The 23,388-nt window shown below is 54.7% G+C and overlaps 1 protein-coding gene across 1 annotated transcript in view; it reads right to left on the bottom strand.

Moving 5' to 3' along the window:
- Window positions 1-7,546: 7,546 nt before the first annotated feature.
- Window positions 7,547-23,388, bottom strand: part of RND2 (Rho family GTPase 2) — a gene marked incomplete at its 5' end in the record, with an annotated part of 29,768 nt that continues 13,926 nt past the window's right edge. The window contains 3 exon segments of the mRNA XM_034756029.1: window positions 7,547-9,052; window positions 12,052-12,186; window positions 17,385-17,494. Of these exon segments, the coding sequence (XP_034611920.1) occupies window positions 8,804-9,052; window positions 12,052-12,186; window positions 17,385-17,494 (494 nt within the window).

The raw sequence follows: 23,388 nt of genomic DNA, 5'->3' as shown, positions 1-23,388 counted from the left end.
TGAAACCTCCAGCAACTTCCCTGCTTTCTGCTGTTTAAGGACCTGTGGCCAATACTGAGCATGCCTAGTACATGTCACACTGACTTTGCTGTCACGGAGATGGAGCTAAGCCCTATAAATACAGCTTCTCTGTGGTGTTCCAGATAGACTAATTTCCTGGTGAAGGGAGATGGCAGAGCAGGGCAGTGCTGATTTTGGAGATTAAAGTGGGTGAAGATACATTGTCATTTGATCTGTTCAGCAGTTCGGGGGTGTCTCTCTGAGTCCCCAAGCCCTGCACGCCTGTTTTTTAATTGAAAATAATGCCAGCTTGCTTAGGGTTTGCACAACAGACAGCTGTCCTGGTTTTGCCCTGTTGTCTGCAGTGGCTTGTGGGCCGTGTGACTCAGCTGAGCCAGGGCCACCCAGAGGATTCAGGGGGCCTGGGGCAAAGCAATTTCAGGGGCCCCTTCCATAAAAAAAAATTGCAATACTATAGAATACTATATTCTCATGGGGGCCCCTGTGGGGCCCGGGGCAAATTGCCCCACTTGCCCCTCCCCTCTGGGCGGCCCTGAGCTGAGCCTCCATGGAGGGGTGGGGCAAGAGGGGGTTTTGGGGTTTCACCGTTCCTTGGTTTATGCTTTTTTTGTGACCTTGCAGGGGAGAAGGTGTTGTGGGTTCCAGCTGCCATAAAGCAATGTCATTCCCTTGCTCCTTAGCCACAGGGCTCGCTCAGCCAACCGCTGCCAGTCTCTCTGGCCTTGGGAGCACAGCATGGCCACCTTGACCAACCGCAGAAGGGCTCCCCCAAAGCTCGTCCCACCAGTTCTTCCCTCCCAGCCAACGTGGCCAGTAGTGCCAGAAAAACTCCACTGCAGTTGTGGCCAGTCCACCTGCGTGTGCTCCCCTTGCCACGGGCAGAGTGGGTGTCTCTCAGCCAGCGCCCCCCTTAGAGCTTGCCGGCGGTGGCTGCTCTCCCGGCGGTACTATGGAGGATCCTGGCGCGTAGAGTTTCACCCTGAACTGGCTGCATTATTAACCCCTTCAGTCTTGCCTGATGTACCTGGTATGTCAGGTACTTGCTTCACCTCACCTTTCCGGGTTTGGAGACCGTGTCCAGGCTGCTGTGCAATCGACACTGGCATTGAAGGAGTTAATTGATGATCCAGGCTCCAAGACAGATTCCCTGTTGCCTGTCAAGCCCTTATGCTGCAGCTAAACTCATCGCCCTCTGGGCACGATGTACTCTGGGAAGGAAGGTGGCTGTGGAGGGCAAGCTGCCTGCCAGGCTGTCAGCAGGCCCCTCTGCCCCTCCAGCCCCAGTGATGCTAAAAAGAAACAGCTGCGCGAAAGGCCTGATTATTCCCATGGCCCGCCCAGCCCCACCACTGACTCACAGAGATCAGACCTTCCCCTGCCTTCTCCTTCTGATCTCCAAAGCTCTGTTTGTCAGATGTGACCCAGCCCACCTCTCTGTGCTTTCAATCCGTCCGGGGGAGCCCTTAATGAATGTCACTTTGACTCTAGTTCTGTGGCTGCTGCCCCTGCCCTCTGACCCCCGGTGCTGCAGAATTGCAGAGGTCTGGCCGTCAAACCTGACAGCCCGGTCGTTCCTCGCCCACGCAGATCGCTTCTGCGCTATCCAGCGCGTTCGCTGCTGTCTCTCACGGTGGGGCAGGCCCGGGAGGGGAGTGTGTTTGTGCTGGGAAGACAGTTACTGGCTCACTGAGAAAAACCATTAAGAAAACAAGTTCAGGGAAAAGTCTGTGTGACCTTCTGGGAATCTCACCCCAGCTCAGAGGTCAGTCGGAACTGCCAGTTCGGATTAGATTCACCCAGATGGCTCTGTGTGCTGAACCAGGTCTCAGGCAGAAACCGACAAGCCCTCCCAGCCCCCGTTCGGCTGCAGTATCCACCTGCTTCACCTGTCCTAGTCAGAGCTTTTCCAGTGGCCTGACTTCTTAGCAGGGAACGCGCCTTTAGCAGCCAGGAGCCCCAGTCACAGACCAGGGCCCGGTGTGCTAGGCGCTGGACAAATACAGAACAGAACTTGTAGTTGAGCTTCTGCGTGGGGGAAATGCAGCCAATGCACCTGGGCTGGGCCCTAAATTTTAATTTGTCATAATCTCTTGAATATTAATAAAGACACAAAATTTTATAAAGTATTAAAGATCAAATTAATTAACTCATTAGTGGCAAACTCCTAGGTTTAGCTGCCAGCCAACAAGGGAGAAACTCCAGCCGAGATGAGTTGCCTGATGCTAGCACTGGTCACAGGCTGCAGGAGGGTGGGGAGTCAGTAGGTAGCTGCTGGGAAGAGTAAGCCCTACTTCCTGCTGTTGCCAAAAGCAGATACCACAGGTAAACATCCTGCTGCATCAGGAGAGGTGAGGCCCAATGGCGCTGGCTGCCCCATAACCCAGCAATAGAGCGACAGTGCATTCGTTCACCTGGCAAAGACCCGAGCACACAGTCCTGCTGGGAGCAGAGCCCCCATGTCCCCCCCTTAAGCCCACAGATGATGCAGTAGGTCCGTGGCTGGGCAGCAGTGCGGACTGAGCGTGGGTAGCACCTTGGAGGAGGGGCACAGCACCTGGCAGGATTGTGCAGCTGGGTGGGGGGCACTGGAGGTCTGCCAGCGTGATGTGGGGCTGTGGGATTCCGCTGGGAGCAGGCAGGTGCTGTAGGTAAGAGGAGCTGGTGCCGCTGCACCCCTTGCCCAGGGGGCTGGGGTTCATTGTTCCTGTTCAGCCCAACGCCGGGGGTAACTTTGAATGCCTCACTGCAAATTAAAGGAGAAACAGGGAGGCTGCTGCATGGAGACAAAGTCAATCCCACCCTCCTTGGCTGAGCAGCGGTCCAGTGGCCACACGCTGGCCTCCCTTCCCTTCTACAAACATGTCCAAGGCTCCCAGCGTGCACGCGGTTCATGCCCTCCCACATCATGCAGGTGCCACGGGAGCCCCCGAAATGCAGGGGTACCACAGTAGCACACCCCAGCAGCAGACACGTGACCCATGCTGATGGGCCGTGCACCCCCCAGCTCCATCATCCTAGAAACTGCTTCCTTAGCTGCCAGTGCTAGCCATGCCGAACCCCGCTGTTGATTTGCTCCACTGTCCTCGTGCAGCTGATCACCTGCAGTGGAAGAGTCGTTCCCACAGGTAAGGAGCCTGGAGCCTGCTGCTGAGAATTAGCAAGGACACCAGAGCTTTAACATCTCTTTGCTTCCCCCTCCACGGAGCCAGCTCAGCTGCTTGCTGATAAATGGTTTTGGAGACTGCCTCACTGGCCCTTAATTCGGGTCTGTTCTTGCACACTCCCACCCAGAGCTGCTGGGATGAACGTCTCTCCATCAGTCACGCTCCTTCCCCGAGGGCCAGCAAGAGCCTGGAAAGTTACTTTTTTTTATAAAACACATACCAGCAGCAAAAGAAGCAACATTGTGGTCACAGCTACCCGAAGTGCCAGTACCGCTAAGGGCCAAGTTGTCTTTCTGCACCAGTGACCTGAGAAAATGGGAAAGCATTGCCAGTTGCTTGGGGAACTGCCGGATAGAGCTCGCGCCTCTTTCTGATAGATTAATGGCTCTGCGCCAGCCACAGCGCAATCCAGATTCTGCATGTTCTCATTAACTGACGGGAAAGCAAAAAGTTCTGAGTCTACTGCAGGTGCCTGAGGGTCAGGGGGCAACAGCTAGGCCTGGGCACTGGGAGTTCTGCTTCTGACATCGTCACCCATTCATTGCGCAACCCTTGGTCACTTTTAAATTAGTTGCTTTTTAATTTCACTGACTATCCCCTGGCTCCTCTGTGCTGAGAGAGGATGGCAAGGAGAGCCTGCTCTGTCTCCTGGAGCCCATTCACTACGTTATATGCTCCCCTCCTCTATAAACCAGGCTTTTCCCTCCCGCCTCATGCAGAAGTTGCCTAAAAGTTTTTGTTGCCCATCTATGTTTACCTGAGATGGGTGTGACCAGCCCTTCCTAGGTGAGAACATGCCATTGAGGATGATCATGGCTTCTTAATCCTTTGTTATACAAGATACTTAGTACAACTTGTGTTCATACAATGCCCAGGATCAGAGATTTATTTCCAGGTTGTGCTCATAACAGTGCGTTAGATAACAACAGCTGGTGGCTTTATGAATTACTCACTTGACTGGAAGTTGCTGGTTGCCTAGGGACCAGGGAATGTGACCGGAGTGCATTCAATATGGGCAAAAAAGAGTCCCAACCAATAATATAGACACCTGGTGCTTCAGAAGAGCTAACTTCCCACAGCCAAGAAAATTATGACAAAAAAACATGAATGAAAGTTGGGAGTTCTTAAAAAAAAATATTTACAAGATGACCAAAAAGCCACAATTCCACAATCGAAAAAGAGAACAACTTTGGCTGAAAGCCCATCCTGGTTCAATGGTGACGTGAAGACAGCAATTAGACATTGAAAAGCAACATATAACACCATGGAAAAAGGGGCAGTGGATTAGAAGTTATGTAGGCAATTTATATGGGAAGCTAAAGACATCAAGAAAAAAAAATCCATGGCTGACAAGGCGAAGGACAATAAGAAAGAATTTTTAAAGTATATTAGGAACAAAAGAAATCTTAGCAATGGTATAGGCCGATTACTAGGTGGAGATGGCAAAATTATTAATAATGATGCAGAAAAGGCAGAAGTGTTCAATAAATATCTCGTCTGTGTTTTGAAAAAAACAGGATGATGTACTCATATCACGAGGATAGCAATCCTTTAGTAACTAAGGAGGATGTTAGACAACATCTGCTAGGGATAAATATTTTTAAATCATCAGTCCCAGATGACATGCACCCAAGAGTCCTAAAAGAGCTGGCCGAGGAGCTCTCTAGCCTGCTAATGTTAATTTTTAATAAATTGTGTAATACTAGGGAAATGCCAGAAGGCTGGAAGGGTGCTAATGTTGCAACAGTATTCAGAAAGGGCAAGCAGGATGATTCAGGTAACTGTATGCTGGTTAACCTGACATCAATCCTAGGCAAAAGAATGGAAAAGCTAATAAGGAATTCAATTACTATAGAGTTAAAGGACAGGAATATAATTAATGCCGGTCAACATGATTTTATGGAAAATCGGTCATTCTTTAATGAGATAGCAAGTTTGGCTGATAAGGTTCATAGACGCTAAGGTCAGAAGGGACCAATGTGATTATCTATTCTTATTTGACCTCTTGTATAACATAGGCCATAAGACTTCCCTGTATTAATTCCTGCTTCAAGTCCAATAGTTGTGCTTGAACTAAAGAATATCTTTTAGAAAAACATCTAATCTTGATTTTAAAATTTCCAGTGATGGAGAATCCACCACAAAGCTAATAGTGTAGATGTAATACACTCAGACTTTTATAAGGTGTTTGATTTAGTACCGTGACATTCTGATTAAAAAATTTGCACTATACACTACCAGGAAAGCACATGTGAAATTGATTAAGAGTTGGCTAACTGACAAATCTCAAGTAGTCGTCAGCAGTGGGGAACTGATGTCAAATGGGCGAGTTTGTATCAGGGTAGTGCAGGGATCAGTACTAGGTCTGATGTTATTCAACATTTTCAGCAATGAACTGGAAGTCATTATAAACAAATCACTGCTGATAAAATTGGTGGGTGATCCCAAGCTTGGCAGAATGGTAACTAATGGGAAGGACAGGGCGATCGTACAGAGCGATTTGGGTCACTTAGTACACTGGGCCTGTTCAGATGAAATGCATGTTATTCCAGCCAAATGCAAAGCGATAGCCTGGAAAGCAGTGACGCTGAAAATGATTTGGGGTCATAGGGCACAAGTGACTCAACACAAGCTCCCAGTGTGATGCTGTGGCACAAAGGACTAATGTGATCCTGGGCTGTATAAACAGTGGAGTGGGCAGGTGGTTTTACCTCTGTGTGCAGCATTGGTGAGCCCGCTACTGGACTAATTCATACAGTTCCGGTGTCCACATATTTAAAAGGTTGTTGAAGAATTGGAGTGGGTGCAAAACAGAGCCACAAAAATGATTGAGGGGCTGGAGAAAAAGCCTGATAGTGAGAGACTGCAAAAAGCATAATCTGTGTATCAAAAAGCTTGCGAGGTGCCGTGATAACAGTGGCTAAGTACCTCCGTAGGGAGCCGAAACCAGGGACTAACCAGCGTTTTAATCTAGTGGAGGACAGCAGAACGAGACCTGAGGGCTGGAAGCTGGCACCAGGCAAATTCCGGTTAGAAATAAGGCAGGTGATTAACCATTGGGCCACACTACTGAGGGCAGAGGTGGAGTCTCCATTGCTTCAAAACAAGACTGGCTGCCTTTCCGAGGCTGTTTTAGCCAAACACAAGTATTGGGCTACAGACAAGGGTGACTGGTGCCATTCTCTGGCCTGTTCTACAGGAGGTGAGCTGAGCTGTTCTTGTTCCCGTCTGGCCTTAAATGCTTATGCTTCATCACTGAACATAAACACAGGCAACCCCCCTTGTCTCTTCCTGACAGGAGAAGGAACCCACCCCTCCTTTACAGCTGCTGCGCCCCACCCCTTGGGACACGGTTCCACGCACCCATTGGCCTTACAGCCGTGTAGAAGCACAGTCTTGTTACTAAAGCACTTCCCTGGGACTTGGAAGTTCTGCGCCCTATTCCTGGCTCTGCCACCGCCGCTCTGGCCCCTTTTCGTCTCTGCAAACCATGGCTGATAAAACCGGAGCAGAGGCTGATCTAGCGCCTCGCAGGCTGGCCAAGGATTCAGGGTCAAGTCCCAGCCCTGCCTCTTTCCCTGGGACTTGGGGAAATCACTGTTCTGAGCCTCACGTCCCCAGCGGCCCTGCCTGGGAGAGGTGCTGCAAAGATAAACCTTGCGAGGCACTTGGCTAGGAGGGCGATGGGGGCCAGCCTACTCCCAGATTGACACTGACCCAGCCCCTAGCAGAGGTGAGGCTTCAGCCACGGATGCCTGGAGATCCCTGGACTGAAAGGGTACGAGAAGGGGCTGATGTTGCTGAGAAAGTTTTCCAGGCGCCTTGTCCAGTCCCATCCTGTCCCATTGCTCATGCTCCCCTCGCCCCCGGCTCCATTGAGCCCTTCTCCATTTGCACATGGCTAGTAGACTTTACCCAATCCCACCTACACATTTTATTTCTTTAACCTTTTCTCGTGCTTCAGACCCTTAGCCAGCTGCTGTGCTCAGACTGAAGCCATTAGCCTTGTTGAGGCCTGGTTGGGCCAGCCACTGAAATCAGGAGCCAAGAGTTATTGCCACTTGCCCAGGGCAATATAATGAAGCCTGGTGCAGCCCACACTGGCCTGCATTGCCCCAGTGCTAACAGGGCAGAGGAACATGCTGCAAACCTAGTGAATGGTTTAGAGACACAGGACGGATCACATGTCGACTTAGACAAGTGACTGCATGCAGTCTAACATGCTGCTTCCCTCACCTGTGCCAGGCCCGTGTGTGTGAGAGACCTGCAGTGACGCCACCAGGAACGAGATGATGAACCCGTTTTGAGGGGCAGGGCCCCACTTCTGCTGCATTCATTAAAAAGAATGAAAGCCAAACGCCTTCTGTTTTCCAATGACATTGTTTATTAGATTCCTGCAGCCCATCAACACAGATGGGCCCAGGCAATGAGGTTGGTGTTTTTCCTTAAAGTGTCTGTGTGACATCAAGTCAAAGTTAAGCTTGTAGTCAAAGGCATTAGAGGACATTAGAAGCAATAAGAGGTGGCAGTAGCAGGCTGGTTACAGGGGGCTAAGAAGGCAGGATACTCCATCTCTCCCACTGGTATAGTGGAGATGGGGAGGCGAGGATATTTTTTTGTGTATTCAAACCAAACACAGGCACCATGCAACACGCTCTGCGGCTGGGAATGGCTGGAGAACAGGATTTGGATAGTTATTGCGGATTGCTTTGTGGGACGCTGCATGCTTCAGGGTGCAGCTGCCCATGGCGGGGGGCAATACAGATACTCGCCTGGCTCTTGGCTGTTCTGCACGTTCTCCTGAATAGCACCCGCTTGCTAAAGGGAACCGCAGTTCATGGGGTGAATCTGCTGGGACTGAACTCTCCTCTGGGGCCAGGTCTCCCCACGGGTAGATCACAACTGTTTAAACAGCGTTTGGATGTAATTAAAATGTCTCGGAAGGGGCAAATTATCTGTCCTCCACTTGGGAGTGACTAGAAATCCCACTGGGTTATAGTCCACCCCAGGGAGCCTTCCCCGCCCAGCTCACTGACCCAGATCTCCTACTTCCTATGGTGACCCTGCCTTACAGCCGGAGCCAGTCCCTTCCAGTGGTGAGTCACCAGCTGGGCGCCAGTGACTCACCTGCTGCTTTTGGTCCTAAACGATTATTGGGATATTACTTCTTCGGCCCAGGAACAGTCACTGACAGTTCCCCCCACTTCCCCGGCCTCGGTTCCAGACCCCACCGCCTGTCCCCGTGCGCGCTGTGTGTGTAGGTACAGCCGCACATACACAGGGAGACGTGTGTACAGGAGATTCACACACACACACACACACTCACACTCTCTCTCTCTCTCTCTCTCAGCACAGACTCTCCAGCACCTGAATATTCCTCTGCGGAGCGGTTCCTTTATCCCAAGCAGTTGGCGCAGCAGCAGCCAATCCAGAAGTCTCCGTGGTGGGGGGGTGACACATGCACCCTGATTTGCAGCTAGCGTCTCTCAGACCTAGAGACTAAAAGAAAAGCCTTGGGAAGGCAGGCTGGCTCCTGCAGCCAGCGCCGGGCCCTTGTCTAGGCCCGTTACTGTACAAAACAAACACCACACACACACACATTATTTACAGCCCATTTGTCACATGATGGAGCAGCTCTTGGCTCGGTCTTTCCTGATCTCTGTGTCATTCAACAAGTCCGTCCTGCTGGGCATCTGAGACGCCCGCTTCAGTCCCCGCTTGGAGTTGCTGCGCTTGAGATTCTTGTGCATCCTGTTCACGGAGGCCAGCGTGGTTACGTGGAAGACGTCCCGCACGCTGTTCTCGGAGACCTTGGAGGAGCATTCCACGTAGGCCACTGCCCCCATCTGCCGGGCCAGCGTGCTGCCCTAGGAGTCGGGGAAGGGAGAGAAGTGTTTGCATGGCAGCCATGGGCGGCATCCGTTCACATGGCATCAGCCTGTGTGCGCTGGCAGCTGCGGGCAGTAAGTGCAGCTCAACGGGGAGCTGCTCTAACACAATGTTAATTCATCCCCTCTCCAAACTGTGAGAGTGCTGGGTGCAGACAAGCCGCCTGAGCGGCCGGCGCTGCAGGTGCCAACGGGATGGCAGTGCCAGGAACGCGGATGTCAGGTGCCGGTTCACTGAGATCCCGGCTGTGGGCAGAATCAGCCTGTGACAGGCAGGAGGGCCCGTTCTCAGCTGTCAGGAGGGCAAGGCGGCCTTCCCCCTCCTCCCCCCAACTCTCGCTTGGGGTCCGAGGCACGAGAGGGCTGGGTGCAAATCCTCCCCCGAACTAGGCATTCAATTACAGGTTCTTCACATTCCTGGCCCCCGGGCAGGCAGCGTGGCCTGGGACTAAGAACACGTAATGACTTACTCAACTGCCACCCAGGCCTCGGGCAGCTCCACATGCCGGAGCTCTGCCACGCTGGACGCTCGTGCCCAGGCAGGGCTCCAGGAGCTCGTGTGGGGCTGTGCCATTTCCACAGGCCAGCCTTAACAAGCAGTAGGGCTGGGACCACGTTACACACAGAGAGGCCAGCAAGGGAGGGATGGGGGGGGGCATTTTTGTGCTCCTGGCGGAAGGTAGAGCCGCTCAGCCGTTGTGGGAAGACAAGGGACAGTAACTGCCATGCTCACCATGGTTAGATAATCGAGATAAATGGCACCTTCAACGAGTCCGACTGCCTGTGGGCAGTGAGAGAACAGGCTGGTTTGGGTTTCGTCACCACCCGCTTCTAACTACAAGAAACAGCTTCTTTCTTCTCTCCACCCTTTGCTCCCAGCTTGTCCTGGTGCAAGGGCCCCAGAGTTACCAGGCACTGGCTGTCCAGGCAGCTTCCCATCTATTAGACCCCTCTCTTGTGATTGGCACATTATTACCACGAATTATTTGAGACTGGGATCCCATTGTGCTGGGTTTACACTGAGACCCTCCCTGGCCTGTCAAATAGACAAAGGCCGGATTATTGTCCCCATTTTACAGGCAAGGAACTGAGGCCCAGAGAGTAGTAGAGACTTTTCCAAGGTCACCCATTGAACCAAGAGCTCCCCAGGCCAGTGCCTTAACCCCACACAGGTCCCATGGCAGACAGAATCCCTCCCCTCCAGTTCTGGATAGTGGACACTGAACCCCCGCTGCCTAAGAGTGGGAATTTGCTCATCACTCAGCCAGAGACCTGCTCCTTAAATGACTGGAGCCCTGGCACCTAGAAGGGGCAGTGGGAGGACTTGTGAGCTGTGCGTCTCCAATGCGTGTTTGTGCCACCATCTCAGCTGCCAGGCCTGCACCGACACCCCGCTGGTGAACCCGGAGGGGAAATCATCCCCTTGTCCCAGTGAGCGACCTTGTGTCCTCAGCACAAGTTACCAGCTTCAGAACAAGCAAAACCACAACATCATTCATCCCTCCCCTGCAAGCTGACGCTGTGGCGCCATAAACGGAGAACAGGTTTCAGCCCACAGCCCGACAACTCCAAAGGGGATGCCAGGAGGCTGCAGCTGGTGCAACGTGTCTCTCCCCCACCCCCCAGCAATGCCAAAGAGACGAGGCTGAGGACTGACCTCAGGGGCAAAGTGCTGCTGTCTCAGGCCTTGGCTGCACACAGTTGTGCCATTTAACCAAAGACAGGATGTTAAATGGTGCAAACCGCTGTGTGGATGTGCCGATTTCAGTTTAAACCAGGTTAATTTTAGATTAGTTTGTATCAGTTAAGAATTGGTTTCAGACAAACTGAAATAAACTGCTCTTGCACCAAAACACGCGTCCACGCGCCGGTTTGCATCAATTTGATTAAACAGATTGGAAAGGCTTCAGCAGGCCTTGCACTGGCGCCCTGCACAAGGGTGAATTTTTCCTTTGGGGCTTTCACCCCCATTCACGCCATTGAAATCTGGCAGGTCAAACTCCCCCCATCGAAGACAGTGCGGCAATTCCCATGCATTTCGCAGAATTGGCAGCGGTGCCTTCGAGAGGTTATCAGGTACTGGGCGGCATGCACCAAAGCAGCAGAAGGCAGGACCGAGTCTGTCTGTGATCGTAACTCCTGCATGCTCTGGGGGAACGTGTCACACCCAGGGATGTGTTCACACACCTGACAGCAAATGGCTCATCCTGTGGCCTGCAGGGCACCCGGCCTGAGGGCCAGTCTCGGGGTAATTGAACAGTGGCCTCCTTGGAGCAGCAGGAGGGAATGAAGCCCAGCGCTGGTGCTAGACGCACCCAGACAGCAGCTTCCTCTGTCTTACTCACAGCTTGCTCCGAGCGGTCTCTCATATCAGAAGTAGAGGGTGTTGCCAGTTTGCGCAACAGCCTCCAACGGGCCATGATCTGCTCGGATAAGTGACATTCAGCGCTAGGCTCTGCCCCCAACTGCAGTCACTAAAAGCTGGCTTGTGGCTTTCACTCCACCTAGGCTGCAGCAACCACAGCCGGCCCAGCAAGTCACCCTTATCGCCCAGCAGCAATAGGAGGAGCGAGAACTGCAGCCTCATTTCCCAGCCTGGAGAAAGAGCTTCCGGGAGCCCTCCCACCTTAGAGCAGCCCCCCCCCCCGCTGCCTTTACCACCCACTTTATAGGCGAGACCAAGTGTCTTCATCACCTTCTAGGAAAGTAATTTTAGCTGTTAGGTGCTAACCAGAAACTGACGCCTGTGTGCAGAGTAACGGCTCCTGGGAGGCGCCCGCAACCTGAATATTCAGTGAGAGCGCTAAGAATATACCCAGCCAAGAGCGTCGGTGAGCCAGGGCTGCCTGCTCCGTGGAGCCTGGCTCAGACCAGCTCTGGAGCAGGCAGAGATAGTCCCTGGCACAGTGGACGGGAGCGGGGCTGCCTGGGGCTAGCAGGACGTAGGGCATTACCCCCGCCCCCCCGGAGAAGCACACCTGCTCGTGGGTGACGGGGATGAGGCGCTGCTTGGAGAGCTCCCGGAGGATGTTCAGATCTGTCCGCATGTCCAGCTTGCAGCCAACCAGCACGATCTTCGCATTGGGGCAGAACTCCTGGGTCTCCCCTTGCCACTGCGGGAGAGAGCAAAGCGGGGGCGGGGTGAGATGGCAGCTCGCAGGGCTCTCCCCGAGAGGGTGAGGGCTCTCCCCCACGCCACCTTCGTCCTGGCAGCTGGACAGCCGCCCGGGGAACAGCAGGAGCCAGCCAGGGGCATTGGCAGACTCAGCCCTTCGGGCCAGCAGGGGGGCATAATGGGGGCACTTCAGGAAAGCAGGCACGGGCAATCGTAATAGTACTGTGTATCGGACACGTCTCCAGCTCCACTCCCCACCCAGAGCCAGGGAGAGAACCCAGGAGTCCTGGCTCCCAGTCTCCCCCACCCTCCCACTTTAACCCACTAGGGCCTACTCCCCCCTCAAAGCTGGGGATAGAACCCAGGAGTCCTGGCTCCCCGTCCTTGCCCTCCCCACATCCCCCAGCATGGCTGGCTGGGCAGTGTATCCTAGGACCCCACCTGGCACGGTCAGCACAGAAAGGAGCTCTTTCCACAGTCTTTGGACTCAGCCAGTTAAGACCAGTCCCACATTTTGTCCCTTTTTCAGTGACAAGAACCCCCAGGCCCCGTCGCTGGAGCCATGCTTCACAGGGACGGAGCGCTGCTCTCAGCAGGTTATCTGCAGCTGGCTGGCAGGGGGCTCCCCAGAGACCCCAGGCAGCTGCCGCTGACAGGCCCCATTTCCCCCCCCCCCCCCCCGCCCACCCCGGCCTTCAGTTAGCGGCAGCTGGCCCCCACCCCAGCCAAGCTTCCCTCAAGGAAAAAAATTCTTCTCTCTGAACCGCCAGCTCCATCCTCACCCTCAGCTCCCTGGCTGGGCTCAATACCAGCCAGCCGGCGAATTACGGACCGGTACCGGGCTCCCAGTGAGGGAGAAGCCTCGGCCTTCTCCAGACTGCACGCCAGGGCCCTGAGCCATGCAAACCTGGGTGCATTTCTCCCTCCCGCACTCTCTGACCCGGCTCCCTCAGGGGCCACCAAGCCAGCCAGACCGGCAGATCTCCCTCGCAAGCCAAGCCTAGGGCAGCACAGAAACCGAAACAAGCAGACTGGCCCAAAACGCCTCCACAGGTACCGCGGGGTGAGTTTGCGTGGGTGCTTGGTTCGGAACAGGCGTCCCTAGACAGATGCAGCTGACATGGGTTTACCCTGCCCGGGAGTAGCCCCAGCAAACCCAAATCAGTGGCACAAGGATGGGGACTGGTGTCAAAGAGGCCCAGGGTCCATGAGACACAGGGGTGGAGGGGGGAAGGGGTATGCAAACCGCACCTGGATTCGCTGAAGCTAGACACACCAGAGGGGACTTTGCCATATCCCATTACAAACGCTCGGCCAACGCACATGCTGGGAGTGGCTGGGTACCTGGAGGCCAGGATGGGAAAACACCGGGACAGTCGCCTTTTGAATCGAACATGAGGCTTTCATGGGCTGGGACAAGCTGCAAAGCCCGCCAGTGCAGATGCCGTTTCCAAGCTGGGGTCACAACTGTTCGAAGGGTGATTAGCTCACCAGGGCACGTTATTGACTGTCACAGGCAGGGAATTCGCAAAGTGTCTCTTGAATAGGGGGCTTTCTGCTCACTTGTTCCAGATGTGCCTTGCAGACCTGCTAAGCCTAAGCCTCCCTCCCCCACCGTGGGCCCCCAGGAGGCCACTTCTGGGCTTAACTATGGAAAAGTAACGACCACACAGTCTGGTGCACAGATCTGGCACTTCAAAGGGTGCCCCAGCTGAGCCCTCTGCACAACTGTTTCCAAGACACCGCAGTCAGCAGGGAGCTATTTGCACAGCAAACACGGAATTGGTTTGCAGTTGGGAGCCATCAAAGCCCATCAGACTTCAGAACACAGCCATGGCCCGTGGCCTTAGGAACTGGGAGCCCTGTAGGAACAAGCGAGGGCATCAAAACGGCCATTTCCTCTGCTCTAACTGGCAGCTTCTGAAGCTCCAGCATGCAGCTCAGTGACTACAGCAGAAAATAAAACCATCCCTGTGACCGCTCCGCCCCCCACCCGTCTCCAAAGAAGATTTGTCTAGGTCGCCCTTGCTGTGATCTGGAGTCAGCTACCCGGCGACGTGCTCAGTGCTGGGAGATGCAGCCAGACGGTGAGCAGAAACTCCCAGCATCTCAACTCATCCAGCCTTGACTCAGAACTAGCAATATCCTACCAGAGGAGCTGATGGGAAAATATTCCAGGCAATTAAAAAATGACCTGGTGCCCACGGTCTGACGGAAAAATTCATGGCTCAGAATAGCGCCAGTTTCATTCTGCAAACATCAGGGCAGAGCAGCCACAGCTGGGCTTGGAGAGAGAGAAAAACCATCTATTCCACCAGGCGGGTGGGGCTCCGTGTTTGCTTCCCCACAGCCTGTCCACACCTGGGGCCAGGGACATGCGTAGCGTCTGCACCAGCAGCTGCTTGCACAGCTCACGGGAGATTCCACGGTCTCGGACATCACTGCCAGTTGCCATGACTCAGACTTCTGATGGCAGGTGCCTAAAATTCCTTTGTAGCTTGAACGCAAACATCAGCATTCTTCCAGGGGATAGAGATCCCGGAGAAGGTGGAGCAGCAGGATCACCCGAACTAGGCTCCAAACTACTGCAGCCCCGAAATGACACCCAGTCCCCTGCACTGGAGAGAGAGGGGCCTGATTCTGGTCTGTAACCAGGCGGAAGTTAATTTGCATGAGGCAGATGCTGGAGAGGGGCACACAAGGACTGGCGTTTGCCGTAGGTCCCAGGCACAGGGCTGCACTACCAAGACCTGTCAGGATTAAGGCAGTGCACCATGGAAGCCCAGGCTGTATAAACTAGCAAGATGTTTGTTTGGATTCTCTCAGGTGGCTCCTTCCCCCTCAGTGCGAGGTGCTGTTTATAGAAACTAAGGCTCCATGAATCAAACACTCGTTCTGGTTTTGCATCCTAGGCATCAGATGGACAGTGACAATAAAGATTCCTCTGCTGAATTAGCATCTTGAACCAGGGCTGGAATAGACAGCTTTATTATCCTTACTTCTTTGATATCAAAAGCTAAACCCTATTTCCACTTCATGGTGTCTTAGGCATTCTCCTCACCTCTGAAGGCTGCAAAACCTGCGCCAAAGGAAACAAGGCATCTACTCAGAGGTACTTAAGAAATCCCTGGTGATTTAGGGTTTATTTTAAGTTGCCATATCAAAAAGACATTGCCTAATTGTATTTGAGGCATCTGGGAAGGCTGTGCGGGGAAGATCTTGCATTTAACAGCGCAGGAATGTCTGCAGACAGAGCCGTAAATAAATGCCAGCTCAAGACCGTTATTAGTGGGTTTCTTGCTCATTAAGGTGGAAGTGATTTGCTGTCGCGATTATTCTGCAGATCCTTAAACTGGGCAATGAGTCTCCTGACTGTCCGCATGCCGCCTTCCGCCCTCTACACAGCGAGAGACAGATCCAGGGAGCTGCTTTGGATTCAAACACTGAGCCACTGACTGAGTTGTTAAAGGGTCTTTGTCCCCTTCGCCAGGATCTCGCAGTCCCAGCCCCACCTCCCCGTGCTCCCTATCAGCAGGAACAGCTGAACAAGAGGCATTTGCTTCAGCTCAGCAGTTGGCCAAACTTTGGGGGGGGGGGGGTCACCAGGCCAGACACCACAATGTGACTTATTCAGAAGCCAGAGTCTGGGCCAGTCCAGTATCTTGGGGCTTGTTAGCGGGAGCAACAATAGATTTCTCTAGGGCCTTTCACTCCACAGGACTCCAAAGTGCTTTTCAAAGCAGATATCAGTCACGGCGCCCCTCTGGAGTGGGACAGAGCAGCTATTTCACAGAGCACAGCAGTGGTGCACCGCAGTGAGACCCTACTGGAAATTGCAGGAGGATTCTCAGTCGACGGAATGTAATGGCCCATCCGAGTCTGGCCAGGATGCTGGGGTAACAGGAAGTGCTATCGGGTCACAGGTGTGGGTTTTGCAGCTCACCAGAAGGGAGGCTGCTCCGACAGCATGATACCCGTAAGCAAAATTCTGGGCCATTGGGTCACTCAGTGCTAACCCAGAGGGAAGTGCTTCCCCAGCTCCGTTCCCAGCAGTGCCATGGGTTGTCCCTGGTAGCCTCCCATCTCTGCACCACATAGCGCATGCAGGTCTGCTGAAGTTCTACCCAAACTCTGTTATCCCTGGGTAGCGCTAAAGATCTGACATACTATTACCAGGCACACACAACAGCTTTGCTGGAAGGTGCTAAACTGCCCCAAGACAAATCTCTGGCTGCTAATGGAGAAGCTTGACCGGTCGGCTCAGATTTATGCTGCCAGTGGCAGGCAGCATCCAAGTGGCCATGGACCAACTGCGGCCCTCTGCCTCCCTGCCTGGCCAGCACCCTCGTGCCAATTCATCTTCTTCTCAGACAGGTCTGAGATTCAGTGGCACAGCTGGTTATGTTTTTGTCAGTCTGTGGGGAGTTGATCGCCGTCCTCTCCATGGTGCACACACTGACCCGAGGGGGACTGAGCCAGCTAACGAACACTCCAGTCACAAGAAAATGGGCACCGGAGGCCACTTCTCGACTCTGCCGTGAGCTAATTCCTAGCGCACCGGCTCCTGGGGGTGCTAACCAGGGCTTTGAGATGCACAGCGCTTTCCGAGGTCTTCATTAAAAACAGAACAACACCAGCCAAGCCATCTTCTCCAGCACTCCAGGAGCTGCATTATTCATACGGGCTCCTTTCAGATTGAAATGTGTCACTTTCTGCGGCAGCCCAGGTGGGGGAGGCAGTAGCTGCTGTCAAGGGTAGGGATGAGAAAAGTGGCCTCGGACCTGGCTCACGGCAGGGGACTGGCCCCTCCAGAAGGGCACAGGCATCAGGAAACTCACTCCAGGAAAGAGCTGGTCCTTTCCCAGGCAGTGTGAGCACCCTGAGGGAGGGGGAAGCGCACCGGGTGAGCAGGTGTGCATAGGCCATCTTGCCCCACCACTCAGGTTCCCGTCCCTGCAAGCGGAGAGCTGGACACCATTCTAAGCTGGGTGTTAGACAACGGCCAGGACACACTGCCGGACCTAGAGGGTCAACAGGGCGTTCACCTGGCCCTTGGCAATGCCCTGACCCCATTTCCACAGGCCTCAGGCTACAAATTCCCAGAGGAGCAGCAGGCCTCTGGGAGAGGCACCCTGGGTTGTATTGGCACAGCCTGCTTCATGGGACAGCGGCCATGACAGAGCATCGGACACTGACCTTCTTGAGTACACTGTCCAGCGTCTCTGGGCGGCTGATGTCAAAGCAGATGAGCACGGCGTCCGAATCAGGGTAGGCCAAGGGGCGGACGTTGTCATAATACGCTGAGCCTGCAACAGAGAGAGGGAGGCGAGCTGTTAGTGGAGACATGTTCCACACCCCTGGATTGTACTAGACAGGAGCTAGGCGATCAGTTATTCCTGGAGCCTAGCGAGGGCAGGCCAGGCAGGCGGGCCTGTTCACTCTCCCAGGTGCCAGCATGTTAATTCCAGGCACAGCTGATGGCGACATCGCTACAGAACTGCCCAGGTAATATAATTAATGCCAATCAGTCTGGGTCTATGGACAATAGAACCTGTCAAACTAATCTGATATCATTTTTTGGATGAGATTACAAGTGTGGTTGATAAAGGTGATAATGTTGATGTAATATACTAAGACTACTGTAAGGTGTTTGACTTGGTACCACACGACATTTTGATTAAAAACTAGAATGATATTAAATTAACCTGGCATGTTAAATGGATGAAAAGCCAGCTAACAGATAGATCTGAAAATGGAACTCCTGAGCAGGTGTTTCTCTAGTGGGGTCCTGCAGGGATCTGTTTTTGGCCTTGCACTATTTAACATTTTTATCAATGACCTGGAAGAAAACATATCCCCACCACAGTCAGCCGGATTCCCCCCTTTTTTGGGTACAGAATGTGCCGTGTTTGGAGAATAGGCCATAGAGGAACTCCAGTTCTGTATTCTGCAGAATTTCTGACGGAGCTGGCAGGGTGCGTGCACTGCTACCTACCCACCCAGCCAGCCCTCAAATGCAAATGTCAGCCATTAACGTCGGCATCCCATCATGTTTTTATTTGAAGTGCGTTCTGTGTGCGATTGTAAATGCCTCAGTAAACAGTAATGGAGCAATCAGCTCACTGCTACTTAAAAACACTGTTACAGCTTTATATTTGGCTTTACAATGGCCTAAGCTTCCGGAGGGGTGAGCAGCAGCTGTTCATTTATGAAACGGGGAAGCAGAGACACCCGAGTCCTTGTTGAATTCACGATTCTTTTTCCCTCTTTCACCAAAAGAATCCCCCACCCCGAGGGTGCGGAAACAGGACACGCTTCCTGTCGGCAGCCCCTTGGGAATACTTTTGGCGGGCACTTTCCCACTGCGAGGGAGGGAGTCCGAACACCCAGGCCTGGTGTCAAATGGCCCCTTGATGGAGCGCAGCGCCTGATGAATTATGGATGATGACAGTTCACATTTCCGGAAGGGTGAGAGGAGAATAGGCTAATTCTCTGCCGGAGTTTCTGGCCATGAGAATGTAGCTCTCCTCCCCCGTCGCTGGCTAAGAGAAGGCTCCGCCATACGGGCCAACGCATAGCACCAACCAGGAACTTGGCAGACAAGAGGACAAGGCGCTGCCCCAAACTGCCTCCCATTGAAATATCCTTCTCCTCCATGGAGGGAGGGGGAAATAAACCACCCGGAGCAGGGTTTCCTCGTCTGTGTGGACAGGCTGAGCACGGAGACCTATTCATTCCCTGTTCAGACCCAGAGAGGGAGAACATTCTGATCTCCCCATCCCCCGGCACAGCAGGCAGCCCCCCTGGCACCATCAGGGCTCAACGGGCTTTTGGGGAATCCTAGCGGGACACACGTGCTAACCCTGCAGAGCCCTCCCACTATCACAGGGCAGGACACATCAACTCCACCCAGCCAAGGGCCATGCCAGAACCCCGAGACCAGCCCCCAGGTGCTGTGCAGGGCTGCCATCTGCTCGCTGGGTGGAGTGCTGCATGCCGAGGCCTGGTACTGAAACACAGTGGAGTTGTGGGCTGCATGTTGGAATCCCCTGAACCATGGAGGGGAGGTCAGCAGATCACAGGACAGACAGTGCAGTTCCACAAGCCAACAGCCCAGTGAGTGTTCAGGAAACCTAGAAGGCTGGGGACGGGGAACCAGACAGGAATCAGCTCGCCATGCACCCTAGAGACAAGGCGGGTGAGGTAACCTGTTTCCGCTAGTGAAAGAGACATGCTTTCCTCGCCCACCTTGTCTCTCTCATGCCTGGGACCAACACAGCCACAAGAACACTGCAAACTGTATGAATGAATGGACGCTGTTACCGCGTAGCTTACGCAGAGCCAGAGCCGCAGAGATAGGCTATGAGGGAGCTGGAGATGGGACTGTACAGAGGGAGCGGCGTCTGCTAATCTCAGACGTGCGCCGTTCATTAGGGTCACATCTGTCCCAGCGTGAGCCCCATCTGGGGAGGGGTCTCCCATTCTGGGAGCCCAAAACGCCTTGAGCCGGATTTTCCAGAAGTCCTGAGCACTCCGGACTCCTGGGGACTGGAGGAATTCAGACTCACTGCAAAATTCGGCAGAGGGGGGCCCCAGCCGACCCAGCTCCAGCACAGGGCACCCGCTTTTGAGCAATCGGACTCAGATGCTGCAGTCTGGGCCAGTTAAGGCTCCTGGCCCAGGAGGGGGAGTCCCCACCAGCCTGCACGCGAGAGCCCCCTGCACATCGCACCTAGAAGGTGGAGGATGCCCAGCCAGTGCCCCAGTCACGACACCAAAGCAGCAGGGCAAGCCAGCTGCCTGTGCTCCCACCTGCCATGACTGCCCGAAAGCCTGGCCCGCCCCTGCTGTGCCCAGTGGGAAAGGGCTGTGGGAGCACGCTGCTCGTCTGTGGAGGAGGCAGCCGGCATGCCGAGAAAGCAGCTGAAGCCCCCGGAACGCTGCACCCTGCGGACCCATCCGGAGAGTCCTGGCCCAGCCTTAGGCCCGAATCCCCTTGTCTGTGGCTGGCAGATCTGGCACCAGCAAATCCCTCAGAGCACCGAGCGGACCCTGCTCCCACTGAGTCAGAGGGTGCTGGTTAAGGTAGCCAGAGCCCAGCAGGGCTGAGCTCCGCTAGGCAGCCGGTTTCCAGGCCCCTCTTCCAAAGCCACTTCGGCAGCTCGAGCTCTGGCACAGATAGACACAGGCTCTGCCGTCAGAACAGGTCACGGGGCCCCCCCGCTGCACTGGGACCCAGCACAGATCTCTGTGCGCTCAAAGGAGCTTGGACAGAGTCTGTATAGAGCCTTTATCCCCCTGTGTGGGCAGGACTGCACCCTCGCCCCCCCCCCCCACGACACCCTGCCCCACACACCCCCTTGTTAGAGTTCCCAAGGTTTAAATAAAGGTCTCTGGATGCCTCCTCCCCTCTTCCAGTCTGGGCGACTTTCCCTTTTGTGCAGATTTCGGCTCCTCTGAGCACAGTCATTGCTACAGCAAACTGTATCATAGCAACATGCCATTTCCTGCAGCGGATCCCGCGGGGCTGCGGAGCACGCCTGGCTGGGCGAGGATGCTGAGTAATGGAGCACGGCCCTTTATTTAGTCTGTGCACCACCGGCAGCGTCACTACCCTCCCGAGTCACACACATTTCGGCAGCTTCTCCGGCCGCGTGAGCATGCACTCACTGTTCGGGGGCTGCCAGGGCAGCGGGGGCCTCCTGCTGATGGGGGGAGGCTCCAGGCCAGAATGGCCTTCGCACCCCCTGACCTGCTGCCCCCAACTCAGGAGCTTGGGAGAGGCACAGAAGGAGAGTTTGGAGTCACACCCGTGTCACTCCTGGCTGGTCCAGAAACCCACCCGCTTTCCAGAGTCCATTCCAGCCGTGAACGGCAAGGGCTGGAGCAGTCTCTGCCTGCCCTAGGAGCCCCGAAGCCAGAGGTGTTCTGAGGCAGAGCAGAGGAGGGGCTTGGTTTCCTATCTCCCTAAGACCCAGACTTTCCGATGGTCTTTCGGGGAAACGCCTCTCAAATTTGCCTGGGGGCCATTTTAGAATTTCTGCAGCCAACACTTTGACAACCAAAGGCCCTGGTTCCCCCAACGCCGACTCTGGCTTTGATTGGCTCGCTGACCACTCTACGCCTTTCAAAGATTGCAGCGAGACGCCCTGGAGACCTGCGGTTTAGCGCTTTCAAACGCACGCACGGGCTCGTGGGCCTGTGGAGCCGACCTGCCAGGACTGCCTAGGACATACTCCCTTCTGGACCCAGGTCTGCAGGAAATAAGGTCGATGGGCATCTGTCCATGATTAACTAGACTGAGTCAGCCTCCCAAGTCACTGTCAAAAATAAAACCAAGCGTCTGAAATTCAGAGGTGACTCGCTCCTCTCCTTAGCAACGCCATGCCAGAGTGGTGACTCAGCCAGGAGTCTCCCGGTGCTGGGCACGGGACTGCAAGGCGCTGGGGCCTTACACCAAACAGTGCCAAGCTCCGTTTGCTGCGTCTCAGCTGTTCTGAGCGATAACGAGCCGCCGAGCCCGGGGCCCCTCCAGCCAACACTAGCACGTTCCAAGCTGGGACAGCAGAGCCCCAGCGGGCCGGGCAGGAGGCCCCCACCAGCTCCAGCTTACGCAGCACAGAAAGCTGCCGAGGGGCCAGAGTCTTGGAGCCTCACACTCGCCCCAGAGGATTCGCTGTAAACTCTCCCTCCAGAACCCACAGATGCTGCAGGGCTTCCTGGAGTCCTGCCAAGAACGTCCTTTACAGAGCGAGGCAGCAGCTCCAGCCAGCTCCCTGTGCCGAGCACGAGGCGCCAAGCCAGCCCAGATTGCAGAGCCTGCTGCGAACGCCCCCCCTTCGCTAGAAGGGTCCCAGCTCCCAGGCACCGGGCAAACAAGCCCACTAGCTGAGCACCCTCAGCCTCCGCTTTGTGCGGGGAGGGGGCTCGGCTCGTTTTTCGCGCCTGGTGCTCGCAGAAGGCCCTGGCTCTGTGCAGAGGGTTCACACCATTTCTGCCAGTCCTGGCATGGCAGCCGGCTATGCAACGCTCCAGTTCCACTCCCAGTTCAGATCACATATGGGAGGCCGTGTGGCCATAGCCGTAAACAACCCCCAGCTTCCCAGCACACAGCCACCCTGCAGCCCCCACCCCTCTGGTCAGCATTCGCACCCTGGATGGGAGATACCGCTTGGCCCTTAGCTGGACAGCGGGTTCATTCTCTAGCCGCAAAGGCTGTGAATCCACAGGCGTGACTCGGATACACAAACATCCCCCCAGGCAGGCTGGGAAACCCTGGGCGTTTGGGGGACGGATCAGGACTAGCGGGAGAACAAAACTCTGCCTTAGGAACAAGCCCAGCATTCAATCACACAGAGCCTTGCCAATCCCGCCACTTTATGATTCCGAGTCTACAATCCCGGAGTTAATATTACATGACGTGCCAGCTAAACGCAACTGCTTTCCCGGTTAGTCACTGCCCCAGCAGGTCCGGCGAGGATGGAGGTGTTAATAAAGCAGATTTTATTCATCCTGTGAAAATCCCAACATGCTTTAGAAACGCACGGGATAAAGGAATACTTCACCCAGCCCCCCGTCAGGCTGGAAGACAACAGCCATATGACAGCACCCAGCAAATCTACACAGTCATTTGGGACGGGGAGTAAAGAAGGACGAGACTGAGGAAGGATGGTCAGAGCACCAGTCTGGGGCTTAGGAAACATGAGTTCAGTTCTCACCGAGTCTCTCTGCCTCGCCACTGGGATAACAGCCCCGCTTTCCCAAAGAGTGAGTGAGGACAGATGCATGAAAGATTGCGAGGGGTCAGACAGCAACAGGGGCCAGGTAAGCGCCTCGGCGACTGCGAGGGGACTGACGGCCGACTGCGATTACCCCAGCAGGACCAACCAGGTGGGATCTGTGACGGCCACATGTGGGCAGCGGCCCATCAGCACAATGCCCCCTAGCATCACCGCAGGGCAGTCATGCACACCTATTCAGAGGGAAGAGCACCCCCTGCTGGGGAAAAGACCACTTCCTGCAGCACCCAAGTCTCCCCTTGGGGGTCTCCCAGCCAACTGTGCTCTGAGCATAGCCCTGCTTAGCTCATGAGCCCTGGACAGGGGGCTAGCCCACGGTGAAGGGCTGCACAGGGGCAGCGAGGTAGAAAGAGCGAATGGGTGGATGAGCAAAGGCTGTGAGCCAGGGCAGAGGCAGCACA

Source organism: Trachemys scripta, chromosome 23 (genome assembly GCF_013100865.1).
Source record: "Trachemys scripta elegans isolate TJP31775 chromosome 23, CAS_Tse_1.0, whole genome shotgun sequence".
Classification (NCBI taxonomy): Eukaryota; Metazoa; Chordata; order Testudines; family Emydidae; genus Trachemys; species Trachemys scripta.
The sequence above is the reverse complement of the archived record's forward strand: the minus strand, read 5'-3'. Positions and strand labels throughout refer to the sequence as shown.